The sequence below is a fragment of the Grampus griseus genome, assembly GCF_964374135.1.
Source record: "Grampus griseus genome assembly, chromosome: 14".
In the NCBI taxonomy this organism is placed as follows: domain Eukaryota; kingdom Metazoa; phylum Chordata; class Mammalia; order Artiodactyla; family Delphinidae; genus Grampus; species Grampus griseus.
Genome location: NC_139008.1, coordinates 15,813,725 through 15,836,840, shown reverse-complemented (window position 1 = coordinate 15,836,840; position 23,116 = coordinate 15,813,725). Strand labels below are relative to the sequence as shown.

General features: G+C 45.3%; 1 protein-coding gene across 2 annotated transcripts in view; it reads left to right on the top strand.

Moving 5' to 3' along the window:
- Nucleotides 1–10,027: 10,027 nt before the first annotated feature.
- The window catches only part of ITGAL (integrin subunit alpha L), a gene marked incomplete at its 5' end in the record, with an annotated part of 40,767 nt that continues 27,678 nt past the window's right edge, over nt 10,028–23,116 (top strand). For both annotated transcript variants that reach the window (XM_082670011.1, XM_082670010.1), the window contains 9 exons: nt 10,028–10,082; nt 10,913–11,015; nt 11,643–11,737; nt 11,847–11,914; nt 13,894–14,011; nt 14,136–14,266; nt 15,618–15,763; nt 19,263–19,395; nt 19,555–19,705. In XM_082670011.1, the coding sequence (XP_082526137.1) occupies nt 10,028–10,082; nt 10,913–11,015; nt 11,643–11,737; nt 11,847–11,914; nt 13,894–14,011; nt 14,136–14,266; nt 15,618–15,763; nt 19,263–19,395; nt 19,555–19,705 (1,000 nt within the window). The remainder of the gene's footprint in view (nt 10,083–10,912; nt 11,016–11,642; nt 11,738–11,846; nt 11,915–13,893; nt 14,012–14,135; nt 14,267–15,617; nt 15,764–19,262; nt 19,396–19,554; nt 19,706–23,116) is intronic.

The window sequence follows — 23,116 nt, the reverse complement described above, 5'->3', positions numbered from 1 at the left end:
TGTAATACAAGAAAGCATTTTCCTACAGGCAGGGACACCGGAGACACAATGGATCTCTTTGAGAAGTCATGAGCATCCCAGCTCTGGAGGTGTGTGAGCGGGGCCTGGTTGAAGATTTAGTGGGAGGTAATACATAAGGGACTTGTGTGAGACGAGGGAGGGTTGAATTCAGGAGAATTCAGGAGATCTTTCATATCTGAAATTGTTTTTACTACACTTCTAGTGGAAACTATCATAAAGGATGGCATGGAGAAGTTGGCATGAAGCCTCAGAGAAAGGCTCACGGGCCCAGCCGCTCCGCAGCATGTGGGATCTTCCCGGACCGGGGCACGAACCCGTGTCCCCTGCATTGGCAGGTGGACTCTCAACCACTGCACCACCAGGGAAGCCCAAATTTATTTATTTATTTATTTTAAAGCCTTAGAGAAGATCTTGGGCAGATCTTGACACGTGGTGTTGGGGAATGCACATTTTAGGCAAGTGGGATAGGCTGATGAGAGATTGAGGAAGAAAAAGTGGGACGTGAGGCTAAAGAAAGTTTGAGCCAAGTTATGTTGTAAGACTGAAATTTACCCCACGAAACAAATAACTTCTGGCACTTCTGCCTCGCCCTAGCCCCACAACCTCTGCTTGAGGACTACTTCCCCACCCAGAGATTGAGGACGAGGTGGCCAGATGTTGGTTTGTATTTAGGATGTGACTCTGTTCCCTTGGCCTCAACTGGTTACTGTGGGGTTGACATTTGACTCTAGCTGGTCAATCAGATTCTCCCTCCTAAGGGCGTGGAAATTCAGAGATCTTAGCCCCCTCGATTAAGTATATATAAAGTTGGGATGAGGTGGTCAATAAAGGGCAAACTTTTTTGAGCTTTGTTGAAGATGCGGAGAATGGTGGCCTGCAGAGAGGAAGGGAAGAATGGGGGAAGATGGGGTGCCCTCTCCAGCCACCCAGAAGACCCAGTTGTTTTGGGGTTCCCCTAAGGGTTTTGTGATATTCTTCAAACAAATTTATTCTTTCAATTTTAGCCAGTTCAAATGGGCTCCTATTACTTACCGCAATGTGAGATTTGGCCAAGACCCTCCAAATTCATAGGGAGTCATCCGAGGCCTTGAAGGGAGTCGCCCATAGTTCCTGAAGGAGTTTCAGGAATATTCAGCTGGAAGAGGGGCGGCAGAAAGGGTTGAGGAGAGTCTGATTGGTCGTGAGACCTGGGAGGAGGCCTTCCTAATGATTTAGGTATTCCCCCAAACACTTCAGACAGTGCAAACACATCCTACAATAACCAGTCTTCCAGGTTCTGTTTTTCTTTTTTTTTTTTTTTTGGCCATGCGGCACGGCTTGTGGGATCTTAGTTCCCGGACCAGAGATCAAACCTGGACCCACAGGAGTGAAGGCACGGAGTCCTAACGACTGTACCACCAGGGAATTCTCTTGACCTATTTTCTAGATGGACTCAAGCTACCCAGTGAGAAGACGGGAAATGTTTTCTTTTTTCTCACTGAAGTATAGTGATGGCAGGGAGTCATTTTCCTTGTTTTAACAAATTTTTCCTTGTTGGAAAAAATTTTATCAGGCGGGCATTACTGATATCTTCATTGTACACAAAGCAGGCCAAACTTGGGTTGTGGCCACTTTGGAAGTTCAAGAATGCCTGGGCATGCCTGGAAAACTTCCAAGGTGACCCTATAGAAGACCTTTTCAAGAGGGAGCAGAGGAGCTTCCTGAAGGTGGGGGAGACTCATATGACAATGAGCTTGACCCAGGAATGAAGTCTTAGCTGTCAGAGGGGAGTAGAGATCCTTCTTATACACAGTGGCTATTATCTAGGCTAGAGCAGCCAAGGTATGAAGTCTTAGCTGTCAGAGGGGAGTAGAGATCCTTCTTATACACAGTGGCTATTATCTAGGCTAGAGCAGCCAAGGTATGAAGTCCGGAGCAGCTTACACACCAGGGAATGGTATGTGAGACTTCCTGAAATAGCACAGAAGATTTGCAGGAAGCTGGAGATCTTGTACTAGCAGGTGGGGGTCATAAAGCAACAATATGGGGGTATGAAGATGAATACGATCCTATCAGAGCTCACAGATTAGTGAGTCCCATGGAAGTCTGGGCGATGTACAGAAGAAGGAACCAAGGCCCAGAGAGGTGAAGAGATTCACTGGCACAATATAGCCAGACAATACGGCCCAGAACTGATTCCCAGATTGCTGGCCCTGAACTGTATGCTCTGTTGGCCACAAAAATGAACCCCACACGCAGATGCTGGAAATGGAGCCCTCGAAGTGAGGTCAATCAGGGACAACGGGGGGCCCCATGGACTACAGGTGAATGCCCAAGGGCTGCCATCCTTAGAAGATCCCTACCTGTGGTGTGTTCAGCTCAACCCTCCCTCCAGGTAAAGGGAAAACCCAGGTAGAGTTTCTAGAACCTTAGAATGCACGGTCCACCTAGCCATGAGATCATAAGGGCCTTGGAATAGGGTGGTGGCCTTAGTGACCTCCTCTGCCCTGAGGCTCCAACTCCTGCTCTGGGGAGTTTCTCCTTCTAACCTCCTGGCAGGTGGGAAGAAGGGGAAAGAGCCCTGTGGTGACCCAGATACTTGTGTCAGAACCATCCTGACCAAAGCAGCTTGTGTTGATACACCCAAGAGGAAGTCGTGGGTGAAGAGCCTGGGCCGAGAGACAGCAGCTGATGGCAGCCAGCAGCATCTGCACAAGCGGATCTTCTGTGTGAATCTGAAAAGAGAACTTTGCCCTGATTTGTCTTGGGTTTCGAGGCAGTTGGGCCTGGTGGTTTCATGTGGGAGGCTGGGAGGCCCCAGCCTGTGTTTCCTGATGCCAACTACATCAGCCAGAGGCCCACTGGTCCCTGAGCGCCCAGAAGCTTCCTGCTGCCACACCCTTGCCTAGTCAGTATTTTATTCATCCAAGAGCCACAGGAGAGAAAAGTTTCAGCATGAGGGTCCATGTGAACTGGGGCTAGAGAGGCCATTAGGAATGGACGCCGCCCTCCAAGTTATCGCTGTTCCTCATTCACGGAGCTCATATTTATATCTCTCATGACACATATTTCTATGAATGTCTGAACTGCCCTCTCCTCTCTTGTAACTGGCCAGTCCTCTCTCTATTCTCCAATTCACAGTCTGGAAGGAGCCAACAGATTGCTTACCTGCCCCCAGTGTATTATGTCATTTTATATAGTCATTAAATAAATTCCTGGCTCTGGGAACTCAGCCCTCTTTTTTGTTTGTTTGTTTGTTTTTGTTTGTTGTTGTTATTTGTGGTACACAGGCCTCTCACTGCTGTGGCCCCTCCCACTGCGGAGCACAGGCTCTGGACGCACAGGCTCAGTGGCCATGGCTCACGGGCCCAGCCGCTCTGCAGCATGTGGGATCTTCCCGGACCGGGGCACAAACCCGTGTCCCCTGCATTGGCAGGCGGATTCTTAACCACTGTGCCACCAGGGAAGCCCCCAGCCCTCTTCTTTTAACTCCTTCAACCTCTCCGTTTTAAATGATACAGATTTTTGCTTCTGAGAGCCTAGACCTTGGAAAGCAAAAGCCTTTTAACTATCCTTAGGGACAAGGGCAGCCCCGAGTATTCATTCATTTAGTAAACATTTACTGATTCAGTATTTATCCACTCTGTTCCAAGCACTGTTCTAGGTACTAGGTGTACAGCAGTGAATAACAACTGTCCAAGTGGAGTTTACATTCCAGTAGGGAAGATGGACAATAAACTAGATGAATAAGGAAATTAGATAGTAGAAGCAGTTTATAAGTGCTAAGGAACAAAGACCTCGAGGAGACAGGGAACGAGCCTGCAGGAGAACAAGTGCCCTGAGGCCAAGGAGTGATGGATGATCAAAGGGCCGGGACAGCAGTGAGGCTGGAAAGGAGTACGCTGGAGGGGGACGAGCTCAAACAGATGATGAGATGTCTGATGAGTTAAGCCTTTGTGGGACATGGTGAGAACTTTGGCTGGTATTTTGAGTGACATGAGGAACCACTGGAAGGTTTTGAGCAAGAAAGTGACGTGATCTGACATATTTTTAAAGGACCCCTCTGACTGTAGCAGAGGCAAGGTTGGAAGCAGGACCCATTAGTTAGGAAACTGCCACAAAATCTGGGCACAAGGAGCTTCTGGGTTGGTGAGCATGTGGAGGTGCCTGGAGAGGGCAGGGAAACTCCTCACACCCTGCCCTGTGCAATTTTTCCATCTGACTGTTCCTGAACTATAGCTTTTTATAATAAGCCAGTGATCTAAATCTCCTACTTTATCATCTGTTATAACTTTGTAAAAGAAGGGAAATTTTTTATACATCTTTATTGGAGTATAATTGATTTACAATGTTGTGTTAGTTTCTGCTGTACAACAAAGTGAATCAACTATACATATACATATATCCCCATATCCTCTCCTTCTTGAACCTCCTTCCCACCCTCCCTATCCCACCCCTCTAGGTGGTCACAATGCATCGAGCTGATCTCTCTGTGCTTTGAGGCTGCTTCCCACTAACTATCTATTTTATATTTAGTAGTGTATGTATGTCCATGCCACTCTCTCACTATGTCCCGGCCTCCTCTTTCACCCCTTGTCCTCAAGTCCATTCTCTACATCTGCGTCTTTATTCCTGCCCTGCCACTAGGTCTATCAGAGAAGGGAAATTAAGTTAATAAGATACATATATATATTTACATATATGGCTTAATAGACAAAACTGGACATTACAAGGTAAACAAAGAATGTTGCCCCCCACCATTTCAGTTCTATAAGGATTAAGTTGCAACCCACTGCAGTTGCCCACAGACAGTGCACCTGGAAGGGAATTCCGGAAGGAGAACAGTAAGATGGAGCTTTGTTTTGGATATATAATTAAGATGCATATCTAAGGGAGAATGTCAATGACCCTAGATTCTTGCATCTTCCCAGACATAGAAAATACTAAGATCATTAACTTGAGATAGCTGGGTTTTATGATTAGATTAGTAATCTTTTACCAAGATATATGCTTGACTACATGTCTTTCCCAGCCAAAAAAATCACATATATACTGGGTCCTCCCCTACCTCTTCAGAGCAATCTGAGAGGCTGTCTCCCGGGCTATAGTTCTCAATAAGGTCCCCCAATAAAACTGAAACTTGGGCTTCCCTGGTGGCACAGTGGTTGAGAATCTGCCTTCCAATGCAGGGGACACGAGCCCTGGTCTGGGAAGATCCCACATGCCACGGAGCTACTAAGCCCGTGTGCCACAACTACTGAGCCTGCACGTCTGGAGCCTGTGCTCTGCAACAAGAGAGGCCGCGACAGTGAGAGGCCCGCGCACCGCGATGAAGAGTGGCCCCTGCTCGCCACAACTAGAGAAAGCCCATGCAGAAACGAAGAAACGAAGACCCAAATAAATAAATAAATAAATAAATAAACAGCCTAAATAAATAAATAAATTTTAAAAAAACCAAAAACTGAAACTCACTGCTTTTACGGTGTGCAGTGTTTTTTTAGTCAACAACAACATCAAGGGGAAAAAAGTGAGATATTGACAAATAAAGAAAAGGAGAATTGGTAGAATTGCCGTAACTACTCTGAAAGACAATTTATTATCAGGTATTATTATACATTGTCTTTGAAGATGTGTATGCCTTATGACTTAAAATTTATCCTTGGGGGTATACCATAAGGGAATTTATAAAAATATACAAAAAGACATATACTAGGATTTTTACTGAAACATTGCAACTCAACATCTATCAGAAAAGGAAGACTGCATATGAGCATATCAAAACAATGGAATATTATACAGCTATCAAAATGAATAAACCAGAATTATATATATTCACTTTGATTGATCTCATAGACATAATAATGAGTTACCAAAGTGCAGAACATTTTATACAGTTTTGAAATCATTTTATGTCAATTAAAAGTCATAAATATCACACATACATAGATATATATTGTGATACTTATACATACTAAAATATAAAAGCATCATTACCCTCAAACAATTGTAATTATTGCTTCTAGGGCATGAGGAGAAGGGAACATGGATTACAGTATTATTTGCCTTGATATATTTATCAAAAAATATAAAATAATCTGTTGCAAAAAAAAAAAAATCTGGGCACAAGATGGTGATGGCTTGGACCATGGAATGAGTAGTGATGAAGATACAAAAGAGCATGATACAAAGTCCTGTTTGCTCTCTTGAGTGGAGCAAGAAAAAATTCTCTCTCATCGTTTTCAGATGAACCTACAGAAAAATAAGACATCATTGAGATCATTTTACCCCACAGAGGACACACAGACTTGAGGCATCCAGCCCACTGGCTCAGTCTTAGTTGCATGGATTCTGTGTAACCTGGAACTTCCCAATCTGAGATCTCATTTGTCACTCCTCTGTGACGTGATATGTTTGAGTCCATTTTCACGACCCTGTGGGGAACAATTCATAAGTGGAAAAACCAAGTCATCCTGGAGAGAGCTGCATGTGTTGGGTCCAGTCTATCCGTGGCCATCTTTGCCCCAGGCATCACCTCAGGTCCATTCAGCCATCACCACGCCAACAGAATCCGTTCCACACTGTTCATCTGATGCAGTCAATATGACATCATACAGAAACCACCTATTGAAGCTGCTTTCCTCAGAAAGGGGTGCGAGTATGGCCAACACTTTGTGTTTCATAAACTTTTCTCTAGATGCTCGGTCTGTTTGCCCACTGAGGAGACATTCAGTAGGTTAGACCATGGGGCACAGAGAGGCAACAAGGCCCCTGAAAGCCATACCAAGGAGCTCAGACTCAATCTTGTGTGGGCAAAAGGGGAATCATCAGGGGTTTTAAAGCATGAGAGAGACATGCTCAGGTTTCTCAAGGCTACTGGGCGAGTAGCTGGGAGGTAGAACATTCTCTAGGGGGAGGGGACTGAGGGAAAGAAGAGCTGCAGTGGCAATAAATTGTTCAGGTGAAAACTGATGGAGGTTCTAACAGAAGGGATGGAATGGAGAGACAGTTCAGAGGATCTGGGCCCTCAGAGAACTGACAGTCTCAGTTATGATGAAGACAGCTGGCGAACATGACTAGGGAAGAAGTTGTGTATGTGTGTCTGTGTGTGTGTCTGTGTGTGTGTGTAAGGTGCATCCTGCCCCTCAGGCCTTCCCCATGTGGTCTCAGCCTGAGATCCTTGCAGCCCAGCTCTTCAGGGGAATCACCTGCTCTCTCCTGCATTGGGCCCCTGACTTCCTAGAATCTTTGGGGCTTACTTGTACTTTATAGTTCCTCAGCCTTATAAACCTTGAAAAGAAGTGAGGGGAAAAATATATATATTATATATATATGTATAATTCTTTTGTTTTTTTAAACTGAAAACCTGAACATGATAAATACACAAATGAGTATACCCACCTGCTGAAACATACACATAAACTAATATAATCCAAGCAATGGAGACTCTGAGAGTGTTTCCTGAATCCTTTCATCCCAGGTGTTCTATTCGTTGCTACTGATACACTTAAAGTTTCTATAAACTTAAGCCCTAACTCAAGCAACTAAAATTTGAAGCTGGTGTAAAGGAAAACCTTCACACTGGAGATGGCTAATTTGACTATTAATTCTGGATTAGATGTTCCGTGGTGAGAGGAGAATTATAGTTTTTCCAAACAGATCAAACCTGTATGGTTAACTACTAGAACTAATAATTTTTTGTCATGAAGAACGTAGGGCTCCAAACTGGTAACCATGGTTATTCTAGAGTTTTTATCCTTTTACTTTATACACTTCTGTGATGTTTGAATTTTAAAATGTATATTCTTTTTGTAATTTCAGAACAAAACAAAAGAATTTGGTTAGCTGTAAATTGAAACTGCTGTACAGAGAATCAAAGAAATCAGTCTGACTTATCTGATTTTAACTGAATTTGAAAAAGACTGTTTAATATCATCTAATTAACAAGAGCCAGCTCGTCAAGTTGTAACTGCCTGGCGGTAGATTATGGGTAATCTGACTGCAAAAGCCTTCTGCAGGGCAGTGACACTGGAAGTGGCCTTGCAGGTTGAGCAGGATTTCCTCACAACAGAGAGAATAAGAAGTGTATCAGTATTGTTTTCCCATAAACAAATACACTTCCTCTATTCTGTTGTGTTTTTAATATTTTTATTTTTTTTAATTACCCAAGTTATACACCCTCTTCCAGATAATGCAGAAATGTGTAATCCGTATTCTGCAGAGGTAATCACTGTTTAGAGTTTGGTTGTGTGTCGTTTCAGATTTTTTTTTTACAAACACACCCATAATTTCAACTTCCATTTATCTTTCTTTTTTTTCCAGATATAAATCACATACCATTTAGTGTTTTTTAAAAATATATTCAGAAAGTTGTGCAACCATCACCACTATCTAATTCCAGAACATTTCATCACTCCAAAAAAAATCTCTATACCCAAGAGCAGTCACTCCACATTCTCCACTCCCCCCGCCCTGACAACCACTCATCTATTTTCTGTCTCTATAGATTTGCCTATTCTGGACATTTCATGTAAATGCAAGCATACCATATCTGACCTTTTGTGCCTGACTTGTTTCACTTAGCATGATTTTCAAGGTTTGTCCATGGACAAACATTGTAGAATGTTTGTAGAATGTACAAACATTCTACATGGACAAACACTGTAGAATGTACCAATACTCCATTCTTTTTTTAATGACTGAATAATATTCCACTGTATGAATAGACCACATTTTGTTTATCCATTCATCAGTGGGTAGACATTTGCATTGTTTCCAGTCTTTGGCTAATATGAATAATTCTGTTATGAGCACTCATGTATAAGTTTTTTGGTGAACATATTTTCAATTCTTTTGGGTCTAGACCTAGGAATCGCTAGGTCACATGGAAACTATGTTTAACTTTTTTGAGGAACTGTCAAACTGTTTTCCACAGTAGCTGCACCAGCTTAAATTCCCACCGGCAAAGCACAAGAGTTCCCATTTCTCCACGTTCTCACGAACACTTAGTTTCTTTCTTTTTTACTCTAGCCATCCTCTTTGGTGTGAAGTGGTATCTTTTGGTTTTGATTTGTACTCCTCTAATGACTAATAATGTTGAACATTTTCGTGTACGGAGTGGCCATTTTATATACTGTCTTTGGAGAAACGTCTATTCAAATTCTTTGCCCACTTGAAAACTGGGTTGTCTTTTTACCATTGAGTTACAGGAGTTCTTTATATATTCTGTTTTGTTTTGTCATTGTTGTTTTTTTCCTTTTTTGGCAGTGCTGCACAGCATGTGGGATCTTAGTTCCCTGACCAGGGATGGAACCCGCGACCGCTATAGGGGAAGTGCAGAGTCTTAACCACTGGACCACCAGGGAAGTCCCACAAGAGTTCTTTATATATTCTGGATACAAGTCCTGTATCAGATGACTTGCAAATCATATATCTCCCATTCTGTGGAAATTATTATTTTTTGTTTGTGTTTTAGACTCAAAACGAATTATTAAATATACTGTTCTGTAACTTGTTTTTTTTCTTCGATGGTGAGTGTATCATGGGCATCTTTCAACATCAAGAGAAAGCTACATCATTCTTCCCCCCCATCTTATTTTTTTTCAATCCTCCTTTTTTGTGGCTACATAGCATTCCATTACGGTTGTACCACAGTTCATCTGACCAGTCCTCCACTGAGCTTTAACGAATCTTAAGTTTGTGTGCTGGTGAAGGATTGAGACACAGCAGCTCTCGGGCAGCACTACTGTGCTGCCTGCCGCTGGATGATAAGAAAATGCAAGCAGGCACAGGAAGTGTCTTTAACCTGCTTACACTTCCTCTCTGAACCCATGCGGTTTCACAACCCCTCCAGGCACAACCCTCTCTCCCCCAGTGCAGTGTCACCAGCCTGGCGCCTCTGTGAGAAATTTCCACTGCAAGCGGCCCTGAGGCATTATCATTTCCCTCTTTCACCCTGTCTAGGTTGCCAGTAAATCCCAAGAGCCCTCTGAGACTGCACCTAGGTCGGGTCCCTCCAGCCCCTTGAAAGATGAATTCCTGCATCATGGTGATGAGGCTGCTGCTGTCTGGGCCTTTTCTCTTTGGTAGGCAAGAGAGGTGGGGAGGGGAGGGGACATGTGTCTGTGACCAGGGAAACTGCAGGGCTTTGTGGAACCAGAGTAAATGAGCAGCTGTTTTAAGTGTGGGATTGGCCATAGGTAACGTGGGGCCCAGGAATTCTGGAGGGAGAAGGGGGGAAAGAAATGACATCTTAAGATGTGAAATGAGCCTGAGGCCTGGAAGGAAAGCAAGGCCAAAAAGAACAGTTTGGGGCTTAGGTGGGGGATGTGATGGGGGAATTTGAGATCTAATGGTTATGGCAGAGACTGGTCCATGGTGGGGTGGGGAGGCAGGGAGCAGTACAAGAGTGAGGAGGCAGCTTCACAGGATCAGGGGATCTTGAACTTTCACAGGGAGGGAGCCTGAGGCTAATTATCTGAGTTTTCAGGGCGACGGGGCCCCAAGCCCAGAGGAGAAGTGGGTGTGTGTGGGGAGATACACCCTGCCTTGGGGCATCCCCACCGCCTCGGGTTGGGGGGGGCCCTTCGGACTGCTCCTTTCTTAGGGGTCTCTGCCTTCTCATCCTTCCTTCTTTGCTGATGGGCCAATCAGGAAGTTGTGTGTCCTCCCCAGGCCCTGGCGCTGCCAGAGCTCTGGGTAGTAGGGAATTGCTTTCACATTTCCTGGAGTCCAGGAAATGGGCTGCCAGCCCTGCCCGGGGTGTGGGTGGCCTGGGGAGAAGGAAGCGAGGTCTTTGCGGGTGAGGCCGCCCACTGCGGGCACGTGGGTTGAGGCCAATCAACGCCCGCCGCTCTGAGGTGGTCGTGGGGGGTCCCTGGTCGGAAGTGGCTGACCTGGTCCTGGTCTCCCTCAGCCCCAGCCTGGAACTACAACCTGGATGTGCGACACGTGCAAAACTTCTCCATCCCAGACGCCGGGAGGCATTTTGGGTACCGCGTCTTGCAGGTTGGAAATGGGTGAGCTGTCGCCGCAGGTCCTCCCTGCCCTGGCCAGGACCTTCCGGTTTTGAGGAGTCCGTGGTGGGACCCAAGCAACAGGAGCAAGGCCATCAGATAGTACGATGTGGACCGTCCATCATTAAAGCACCTTATAAGTGCCTAATAGAAGGGAATATGTATCACAACCCCTAAAACACTTGGCCATACTTCCTAGATTCCAGACTCTTTCCCAGACTAGACAGTGAGCTCCTCGATGGCAGAGATTTGGTTTTTCTCTCTAATCCCCACCCCTCCCTAGTACATACCACAGCCTAGCACATAGCAGGTAAGCCATAAACGACTTTTGAATTGTTGGCTGATTAAATGAACTCGTATTGTGACGTTCCAGCAGATCATTCTCTGGGCCTCTGTTTTTCTGGACTGTAAATGGAAAAGATCCTTAACTTTCTAGAATTCTGTCACATCGGATTATTTATCTGGGATTCAATAGGGACGAGATGGGGGCTGAGGAGTCACCCAGAAGAAGAGTGGCTGAATTGCTTTGAGATATCTTGTGGGGGGTCCAAACCCCCTTAATAGGTAGGAGTTGGGAGGGGGGGGTAAAGGCCTGGGCAACTCCATCTCACAGATGCGATTTCTCATCAGGGTTGTCGTGGGAGCTCCAGGTGAGGGGAACAACATGGGAAACCTCTATCAGTGCCACCCAGGCACTGGACACTGCTTGCCAGTCAGACTGAGTAGTGAGTAACTGATTTGGGAGCTGGGAGGAATGGTATCGGGAAATTGAGGCTGACCCCATCACACCTGGATTGCCTAAGTTCCTCCAGACCAATCTTCTGGTGCCTGCAGGTTCCAACTATACCTCCAAGTACTTGGGAATGACCTTGGCGACAGATCCCACAAGTGACAGCCTTTTGGTAAGAGTTATGTACAGTGTGATATCAGCGCCTGTGAAGATTGATGCTAGGAAAGGGAGACAAAGAAAAGAAAAAAATGGATTAAAGATCCTATAGAACAGCGGTCCCCAACCTTTTTGGCACCAGGGACTGGTTTCGTGCAAGACAGTTTTTCCACTGACCGGGCTTGGGGGTGGGGGTGGGGGATGGTACAGGCGGTGAAGGGAAGCCATGGGGAGAGGCGGATGAAGGTTTGCTTGCTTGCTCGCCACCGCTCGCCTCCTGCTGTGAGGCCCAGTTCTTAACAGGCCCCAGAAGGGTAGCGGACCGAGGGGATGGGGACCCATGCTATAGAAGATTATAGGCATCAGAAAGGTTCAGATTCAGTCAGTGTTTATTGAGAGCCATCTATCAGTCAGCTATTTTTGAGACCTTAGTTATCTCAGTGTTTTTTCCAAACGTACAATATCTGTGACCGTTAACATACAAGGTGATTTGTGATGGTACACAACTTTTAATGTTTTAATAGTCATATATTTATTTAATGGCTTATTAGAAAAATATTCACCAGGTACGTTAAATTCATGATTTCTTGCCTCGCATTGCATAGGATGAGGCTAAAGTTTAAAACAGTAAATTTTAAACAAGTTCCTCTTGGGTTTTGTTTTTTGTTTCTTGTTTTTGTTTTTAATTTTCTTGAAGTATAATTGATTTACAACGTTGTGTCAATTTCCGCTATACAGCATAGTGACCCAGTTATACATATGTTCTTTTTCACATTCTTTTGCATTATGGTTTATCACAGGATATTGAATATAGTTTCCTGTGCCGTACAGTATGACCTTGTTTATCCATCCTATATATGATAGTTTGCATCTGCTAATTCCAAACTCCCAATCCTTCCCTCCTCCATCCTCCCTCCCCCAATAAGGTCCTATAGTACAGCACAGGGGACTATATTTAATATCCTGTCGTAAACCATAATGGAAAAGAAAATATGAAAAAGAATGTATATATATATATATATATATATAGCTGAATCACTTTGCTGTACTCCAAAAACTAACACAACATTGTAAATCAACCATACTTCAATTTTTTAAAAAAAGTAAATTTTAGTTAAATAAAATATTAATAATAGTGTGGATGATATGCCCATATGACAGAAATTGTGAACTGGTACACAAACGCCTAAAGTTTGGGAAACACTGCCTTATCTCTTTTAATCCTCAAGACACTCAGGTGAGATAGGGATCAGTATACAGATTTTACACATGAGGAAACAGAACCAAAGGGGTTAAAAGACCTGGTCAAGGTCACATGGTTTTAAAGAGGTAGAGCCAGGATTTGAATATAATTCCTATTTGATTACAAGTCCATTACTCTTTACAGTTCATCCCAGCAGCATCCTTCTGACACAGGTATATAAGAAATAGAAGGCTAAGCGAGTGAAATAGTTATCCAGTATTTAATTGGAGCTTGATTACTTAGCTACTCTTACATGCCTGGCATTGTGCTGGGTTCTGATGGGGGAAGGGGAGTGAGATGCAAAGATGACCATGACGTGAGCCCTGACTTTCAAGAAATTACAGTCTGGCAGGAAAGATAGTCATAAATGAAAGAAACATCATTGTATATTCTGGGAATAGGGAGTCATTTGATTTGGCTTAAACACAGAATGTGTAATTGGAAATAGAAGGGGATGGGTTTGGAAATGTAGGATAGTGCCTACTGTGAACTATATGAATGCCAAACTAAGGAGTTTAGACTTTGTCCTATAGGCAGCGAGCATCCGTTGGCATATAACATTGGTAGTGGGGATGGAGAGACTGATACAAGATACCTGGAGGCCGAATTACCTTGCCTTAGCAACCAGTTGGATGATGGGAATGAGGTCGGGGGATGATGACCCTGAAGGCTTTTGTTCTTGGTTGATGATGCCCTAAAGACACACAGCAAGAGGAAGCCCCAACCTTTTAAAAAATCTTTGATTCCTTCAGGCCTGTGACCCTGGGCTGTCTCGGACATGTGACCAGAACATCTATCTAAGTGGCCTGTGTTACCTCTTCCACCAGAATCTGAGTGGTCCGGTGCTGCAAGGGCACCCTGGTTATCAGGGTAAGGAACGGGGGATCCAGTGGGTAAAAATACCTCCAAGTGGTTGCCCATACATGGGAACTGGCATGGGCAGGCCAACCCCCAGAGACTCTTTACCAAGTCCCTCTGTGTCTGGCCTCTGTAGAATGTATAAAGGGCAACGTAGACTTGGTATTTCTGTTTGATGGCTCAATGAGCTTGCAACAAGATGAATTTCAGAAAATTCTGGACTTCATGAAGGATGTGATGAAGAAACTCAGCAACTCTTCCTACCAGGTAAATATATCAGTTAGGATTCCTGGTTGTAAGCAATAGATGCCTACCTGAGCTAGCTAAGGGCATAAAGGGAAAATTTAGTACAAGTTTTCTCTAGAACCTAAGGGCATGGCTATTACTGGACCTCTGCTTCCAGAATTCTCCCTAATTCTCATTTCTGTTTCTTTTTGGCTTTTGCTTCCTTCTCTCTTTCTCTTCCTCTCTGTAGACTGGCTCTCAGCTTCTTTGGATCACATGGGCCTGTGGAAAGCTCCCAAGTTCACATGTTAAAGTTTCAGGAGGTGTTTTTTTGTTTTTTGTTGGTTTTTTTTTTCCAATCTTCCTCTCAAGCAACCCCTCCCTCTGCAAATTCCAGATTCTCAGAGGAGAGATTCTGACTGGCCTCACCTCAGTCCCAGCCAACTGTATCTTGTTTAGCAGGGTCACTCAGCAGAAATATGGTTGCTGGGAACCACCTCTATTGGTGAGGTAGGCAGAACCCAGAGAACCGGAGCCCAGCAGACAGCACTCCATAACGGGTTCCAGGTTGATTTATTTCTGTGTTTGTTTATATACAGCCTCACTTTCAAAAGAATGATTCGAGGGACTTCCCTGGTGAATCCATGCTTCCACTGCAGGGAGCATGTGTTCCATCCCTGGTCAGGGAACCAAGATCCCGAATGCTGAGAGGTGTGACCGAAAAAATAAAACAAAAGAACGATTCAAGGCAGGAATGTGGAGTTGGGTTGCCCAGGTCCTGGATAAGAAGTAGACGGCTTCCCTGGTGGCGCAGTGGTTGAGAGTCCGCCTGCCAATGCAGGGGACACGGGTTCGTGCCCCGGTCCGGGAGGATCCCACATGCCGTGGAGCGGCTGGGCCCGTGAGCCCTGGCCGCTGGGCCTGTGCGTCCGGAGCCTGTGCTCCGCAACGGGAGAGGCCGCGACAGTGAGAGGCCCGCATATCAAAAAAAACAAAAGAAGTAGAGATGGGTGGGACTTCCCTGGTGGTGCAGTGGTTGAGAATCCGCCTGTCAATGCAGGGGACACGGGTTCAAGCCCTGGTCCGGGAAGATCTCACATGCTGCGGAGCAACTAAGCCCACGCACCACAACTACTGAAGCCTGCGTGCCTAGAGCCCGTGCTCTGCAACAGGAGAAGCCACCACAATGAGAAGCCCGCGCACCACAACGAAGAGTAGCCCCCGCTTGCCACAAGTAGAGAAAGCCTAAGCGCAGCAATGAAGACCCAACGCAGCAAAAATAAATAAATAAATTTATAAAATAAAATAAACTTATAAAAAAAATGTAGAGATTGGAGCAAACAAGTGGGAAGGACTATGTAACGTCATTTTTTGTCTTCTTTCCTTTTTTTAGTTTGCAGCTGTTCAGTTTTCCTCAAACTACAAAACAGAATTTACTTTCTTGGATTATGTTAACTGGAAGGACCCTGATATTCTTCTTGCCAAAGTCAAACACATGCGCCTGTTGACCAACACCTTCGGTGCCATCAACTATGTCGCGTGAGTTCCCTTGTGTGAGAGAGCCCATCCGTCGGTTGTTCTGTGAGCACTAGCTTCTTCAAGTTGCAGGCTGTAGGAACTCAACAGGTGGGCTCAGCAAGGGGCAGGTTATTGTAAGCATTCTACTGGAGCAATTTTATTCCAGGTTATTATTATTATTATTATTATTGAAGTATATAGTTGATTTACAATATTGTGTTATAGTCCAGGTTCTTTTGATTATTTTTTATTTTTATATTTATTTTTGGCCACGCCATGTGGCTTGTGGGATCTTAGTTCCCCAACCAGGGATTGAAGCCGGGCCCTGGGCAGTGAAAGCACAGACTCCTAACCACTGGACCGCTAGGGAATTCCGGGGTTCTTTTGATTATAACAGGACTCTACACCAGCTAAATCCCAAAGGGGAATTCGTGAGAGGATGCAGGGATAGCTCATGAACCTTTGGGACAGAGAATATTTCCAGGCCTCGTGAGGGATTAGAACCAGAACTTGAAAAGAGATTGTGAATGATGGCAGCCACGGTAGAGTCACATGTTAGTTGGGGATCAGCTTTTGAAGTCAGTGTATGAATACAAATCTCAGAGAGTCAAGTTACTTTTGAATTATTCTTTGAATTTTTCATCAGAGTCAATATATCCAAGTCCCATATTGGAAACTAGCATATCCTGATTTTCTAAACCTACTAACCCAGAGTTGGATCAGATTACTGTGTTTAAATTGAGACCTAGATGAATGTAGTTGGACTGTGTTAAAGGGCCATATTGTGTATTTTTTAAATACCTGTATTTAAACATTAGAGTGGCCATGGAAACTGAGACCACTTTGGGGAATAAGAGAATTACATCTCCTATCTCATGCTCCCCCGGGGCATACGCTCAGATTGAGTGAAATAGCAGAAAGGATCTCCTGTACTATTACACTTGGATTTTTCATTTTTATTTCTTTGCCAAGCATGTATAGTTGGATTTGCATAAGTTAAACATGCATGTGATGTATCTCAAGACTCTGCATGTGTTTCCAGCTCTTTTCTTCTGGGGCTTACTTGACCTGTCGTGTCTACTTCATTCTTCTCTCTGTAGATGGCTCTGGTGGGTACATGATCAAACAATGTCCATTGAAAAAATGGCAGCCTCAGTTCCTCAATTCAGGTGAACAACCTGAATTCTAGCCTCCAGGAGAGAGGAAATCTGATTGGCTGAGCCTAGACTGTGTGTCCATGGGTCAACCCAGCTAAGGCCTTGTTCTACTTCATGACGTAGAGTAACATGGATTCAGGGGTCCCACCTCCATTGGGAAGGGGGCAGTTCTTAGAGAACTGGGTCCCCACAGGATGGGAAGATACCCCAAAAGGTGTCAACTGTGGGAACAAAAAGAAGCGGTCATGGAAATGTATTTCATAAATAATTCTTGACCATCTAGCTGTGTGCCAGACAGTGTTCCAGGTCAGGACTTGGGAGATTTTTTTCTATAAGGGGCCAGATAGTACTATTTTAGACTTTTGTGGCCACATAACAGTTATCTGTTGCATATTCTTCTTTGTTTTTGTAACTCTTTAAAAACAAAAATATAAAAACCATTTTTAGCCCAGAGACCATACAAAAACAAGCTGTGGGCTGGCTCTGGTCTGCAGGTTTTTGTTTGCCATTTTCTAGGTGCTAGGAATTAACAGTGAACGAAACAAAGAAAAGTCTCTGCCCTCCTGGAGCTTAACATTCTAGTAGGGGAGAGAAATGTAATAAATAGGATAAATAAGTAAATTGGATCATATAGTAGAAGATGTAAGTTTTACAAAGAAAAATAAAGCAATGTTCATTGGGAAGATCAGGGAAGGTTACATCTGAGCAAAGACTTGTTGGAGGTGAGGAAGCAGGCCATGTGGATACCTGAAGGAAGACCATTCCAGGTAGAGGGAACAGCAGAGGCCCTGATCCCATGCTTGGGATGTTCACAGAAGAACCAGGACACCAGTGTGGCTAGAGAGAAGTAAGTGATGAGTTCAAGTAGTAGGAGATGAAGTCAGAGAGACCATCGAAGTCTGGATGAGGCTCTAGTGAGGACTTTGGCTTTTCCTCTGAGTGAGATGAAAATCATTGGTGGGTTTTTTTTTTTTTTTTTTTTTGCTGTACACGGACCTCTCACTGTTGTAGCCTCTCCCGTTGCGGAGCACAGGCTCCGGACGCGCAGGCTCAGCGGCCATGGCTCACAGGCCCGGCCGCTCTGCGGCATGTGGGATCCTCCTGGACCGGGGCACGAACCCGTGTCCCCTGCATCGGCAGGCTGACTCCCAACCACTGCGCCACCAGGGAAGCCCCATTGGTGGTTTTGATCAAAGGAGTGATAATCTGATTTATGTTTTTAAAAGGATCCCCCTGGCTGCAGGGTTGATATTAGACTGTGGAAGGGGCAAGGGTGGAAACAGGGATGCCAGTTCGCAGACACTGAAAAATCCAGGTGAGAGATGATAGTGGTTTAAACCAGGGTGGAAATCCATGAGGAGGATCCATGATAGGCCATGTCCAGGTGGATGGAAGTTGGGGAAACATTTGCATCCGAGATAGAACAAGATGTGGTTTTGACCCCGCCCATCAGGTTCCTCTGTCTGTGGCAGCTTCCAAGTAGCTCGCCCGCCCTCTTCTCTGTATCTGTTCACCTCCCACTGTGGCCTCTCCAGGTGACTTTCAGCTTCTGTTCCCAGTACAGGTCATGCCATAAGTCAGGGGTTGTGGACTGGCTGCTCTTGGATTAATTGTCCATCTTTGGTTAGCTGTGGGGTGAGGAGGGGAGGATGTTCAAATAGAGCGGCTGTCCCAGTGGAAGCTGTGGGCAGCCTGTCTTGCTTCAGAAGGAGGCTGTGGGCAGGGCAGGAATTTGGAGCCTCGGCCTGTCCAGAATTCACTCCTTCCTTCTTTCTCTTCTGTCACGTGCACTGAGCACCTACTCTGAGTCAGGAGCCAGAGATACAGCAGCAAATCTGGTTTGGGGAAAAATCGACACAGAAACAAGTCTCTTTGATTACCTAGGAGATTTGCTGCAGCAGAGATGTACAAGTAGCCTGGCAATGGTAGGGGAGGCAGAAGGGGGTGTTATATGAGCTTTCTCTAGAAGAGTGGCTTTCCAATTTCCTTCTGCCATGGAGCCCATCCTTCCACTGGAATCTCACCTAGATCACCAGCATATCTAACTGATTAAAGGGTAGTTGCCACGTGGTTGAAACGAAGAGTAGGAAGCCCAGAGTTTCCCCTCACTGCCCACAGACTCTGGGACAGCCTCGTGACTGCCCAGGATTCAGTTGAAGACCACTGGTCCAGAAGGAGGGATATGGCAACCAGGGTGAGGAAGGAGCTTCAGAGGAGAGCTTTGAAGGCTGGGAATAGCTGTCTGGGAATTGTGAGAAGGGATTTGGCATAATCAGCAGGACAGTGACTTAATGAGCAGGGTAAGAGGGAGACCTTAGGTGATTTGCGGGGAGTCTCTCACATCCCCTCCTTCCTGGACACAGGACCAAGGTGTTCCGGCAAGAGCTGGGGGCCCGGCCAGATGCCACCAAAGTGCTTATCATCATCACTGACGGGGAAGCCACTGACAAAGCCAACATTGACGCGGCCAAAGACATCATCCGCTACATCATTGGGGTACGGGCTCCAGGTCCCTGCCTCTTCTTACCACCCATCTTCCCTCTCCTATTCCTGAACCCCACTCCTTTTCTCCCTGGGGCCAGGGTCTTGTGAAAATAACAGAAAATTGGTCTGCCATTCTGGGGATGCTAGCTCTTCACTCTCCATTTCTTCCAGATTGGAAAGTATTTTAAGACCAAGGAAAGTCAGGAGACACTCCATGAATTTGCCTCAAAACCTGCGGAGGAGTTTGTAAAGATTCTGGACACGTTTGAGAAGCTGAAAGATCTATTCACCGAGCTGCAAAAAAAGATCTATGTCATTGAAGGTGAGTGGCAGACCCTGGAAGAGAGGGTTCAGGGGGATGTATACAGAACCTCACCTGGGACATCAGACTAAGGACACGCGGAATAATAATCACTGGAGCTTACAGAGCGTCTGTCACTGTGTTAAGAGCTCTCCGGTTAAAAGCCCTCAGGTAGGAATTTAAGGGAGGGTAATTTAGGAGCAGCCTCTATTTCCCTCTGAAAGTCTGTCTTCCTCTTGAAGCTCAGCCTGGTCCAGGATGGGTCCCCGAGCTGACCTATATCTTGTAGGCATCAGCTGAGCCCTGTAGAATGACTATAATCCCTTCCTCTCCTCACTCAGCTCCCTCATTGTCACTTGTCCTGGGCCTCAAATTATTTAAGACAGGCAAGCAGGCAGGGGCCAAGTGCAAGGAGCCCACAGGCCCTCTTCTTTGGCCCAGAATAAGAGGTTTGATTGTAGTCGCCAGATGGAGAACTGCCTATGGGAGAGTATTTCCCCAGGTAGCTTAGTCTGCTGAAAGATACCTGATTCCCCCAGGAAGCCCCTTCACTAGGACACAGCCTTGGTGTTCAGTTCACTTGAAGAGGCAATGGATTATATTTAATGGGACCAGGCAGACCTGCTCAAGAATTCACTCTGCCTGTGCTGTGTGACCTCAGCCAGGTCACTTTCCCTCTCCGAGCCTCATTGTTCTCTGTTAAAGGGGGGTAGTGATACCAGTCTCAGAGGGTTGTAAGGTTTAACTGCTGTATTCATTTCCTAGGGCTGCTGTAACAAAGTACCAAAAACTAGGTGGCTTAAATCAAGAGAAATGAAAATTAAAAATTTTTAAAAAGCAAGAGAAATGTGTTGTCTTGCAGTTCTGGAGGCTAGAAGTTAGAAATTAAAGGTTTGACAGGGCCATGCTCCTTGTGATGGTTTCGGAGAGAATCCTTCCCTGCCTCTTCTAATTTCTGGTGTTCGCTAACAGTCCTTGGTGTTCCTGGACTTGTAGCTGCATCACTCTGGTCGCCTGGCCGTCTTCTCCCTGTGTGTTTACCCATCATCTTCTCTCTGTGTCTGTCCCTCTGTGTCCAAATTGCCCCTTTTAATAAGGACACCAGTCAGATTGGATCAGGGCCCACCCTAATGACCTCATTTTAACTTGATTACCTCTGAGAAGACCCTATTTCCAAATAAGGTCACATTCTGAGGCACTAGGGGTTAGAACTTAGACATCTTTTCTTCAGGGGACACAATTCAAGCCCTAATGACTGCTTAGCAAAGTGCTTGGTACCTTGTAGACTCTTGATAAATCATAGCTCTTATCCTCTATCCCTCCCTGCCCTTACTCATCCTTCAGACCACAGTTTAGATGTCATTCCCTCTGATAAGTTCTCGCTGATCTGGGTTCCCACGTGCTGCTTTAACCACTGTACATTCCCTGTCACAGCCCCTGTGACATACATCGTATTAGAACTCTCTATTAGGGGACTTCCCTGGTGGTCCAGTGGTTAAGAATCCGCCTTCTAATGCAGGGGACGTGCTTTTGATCCCTGGTCAGGGAACTAAGAACCCACATGCCGCAGGGCAACTAAGCCAGAGGACGGCAACGGAAAATCCCACATGCCACAGCTAAGACCTGACGCAGTCAAAAAAATAAATTTAAAAAAAAAAAGAGCTCTCTATTAGGTGTCTGTCTCCCACACTAAACTGAGAGGTTTAGTGACAAGTATTGTGCCTGCTTTCCCACCCCTGTATCCCTGGCACCAAATATTTAGTGACTCTAAATGAGTGAACAAATCTCATTCATGAGAGTTGTTGAACAAATCTTTGATTTGATGAACAAATCTTCATAATAATTGCTACGGTTCTTGAAAGCTTACAGGTAACAGGCACTTTATCTATATCCTTGAATCGGTTCTTCTCAGTATCCTTGCAAGGCTGGTGGTATTATTTTCATTTTATTTATTCATGCTGGCAACAACCATGGAGCAGGCGCTGTGACTCAGACTCTCAGGGATATTGCCAACATAGAACTCATATTCAGGTTGGATAAAGAAAGTCAGTAAACAAACAGGATGATTCAAGCTTGTGGTAAGTGCTATAAAGAAAATGAGTAAAGTGGTAAGACAGATTTAATTGGAAGAAGCCACTTTAAATAAGCTTTTCAAGGAAGGCCTTTCTGAGATGCAATTTTTTGGGGGCCACGCCGCGCAGCTTGCGGGATCTCAGTTCCCTGACCAGGGATTGAACCTGAGCCAGCAGTGAAAGCCCAGAATCCTAACCACTAGACCACCAGGGAAATCTCGTGAGGTACTTTTTTTTAAAGTGAGGGAAAATTCACTGAGATAACTTTTGAGCTGAGGCATGAAAGATGAGAATCAGACAGCCATGGGAGAAGTGTGGGCAAAGGGCATTATAGTCAGAGAGCAGATCAAGTGCAAAGGCCAGGAGATGGGGCAGGGCTCGGTGTGCTGGAGGAACAGGAAAAAAGGTCAGTGTAATAGCAGTGTGGGGAGTAAAGGAGACAGAAGTTTGGAGAGGAAGGCAGGGGCCTCCCAGCTCCTCATGAGTTTGGATTTTAGTCTTCAGACCAATGAGAAGTTACGAAGGGTTTTAAGAAAGGGAAAGATGAGGTCTGATGTACATTTTTAAAAAAGAGTACACAACTTGCTCTGTGAAAAAAGGCATAGAAAGAGGAAGAATGAAGTCAAAGGGGCTTCCCTGGCGGTCCGGTGGTTAGGACTCTGCACTTCCACTGTAGCAGGCACGGGTTTGATTCCTGGTCAGGGAACTAATAACCCATGTGCTGTGCAGCACGGCCAAAAAAATAATACATTTAATTTAAAAAAAAAAAAAAGAAAAGAATGAAGTCAAAGAGACCAAATTAACAAGCTCCTGCCTTCGTCAGGCATAAGAGGAGGATGGCTTGGGCCAGTGTGGCGGTGATACAGACGGTTCACAGAAGTGGGCAGATGTGTTTTGCAGGTAGAACTATCATGATTTGGTCATGTGTTGGAGGTAGAATGGAGGGAAAAGGGAAGAATCAAGGTTGTTTCCGGGGCTTTTAGCGTGTCATTAGGTGGGTGTGGGGTGCTATTCATTGTAGAGGGGAAGCCTGAGTAGAAGCAGAAATCAAGATCTGCCTCTTAGACGTGCTGAGTCGGGGAACGGAATATCCATACCTGGGGCGTGTGGAGAGTCGCGGGAGACTCAGGGCATAAGTCGCTTCCCCGTCTGACGCTAAGGTTCATGCTCTTGGGAATTCCCTGGCAGTCCAGTTGTTAGGACTTGGCACTCTCACTGCCAGGGCCCCGGGTTCTATCCCTGGTCGGGGAACTAAAATCCCATAAGCTGCACAGAGCTGCCTAAAAAAAACAGTTCATGCTCTTTCTACCTTGCCTACGGGTGGATGCTGTGTTTTTTCCTCAGTCCTTTCTTGAGCAAC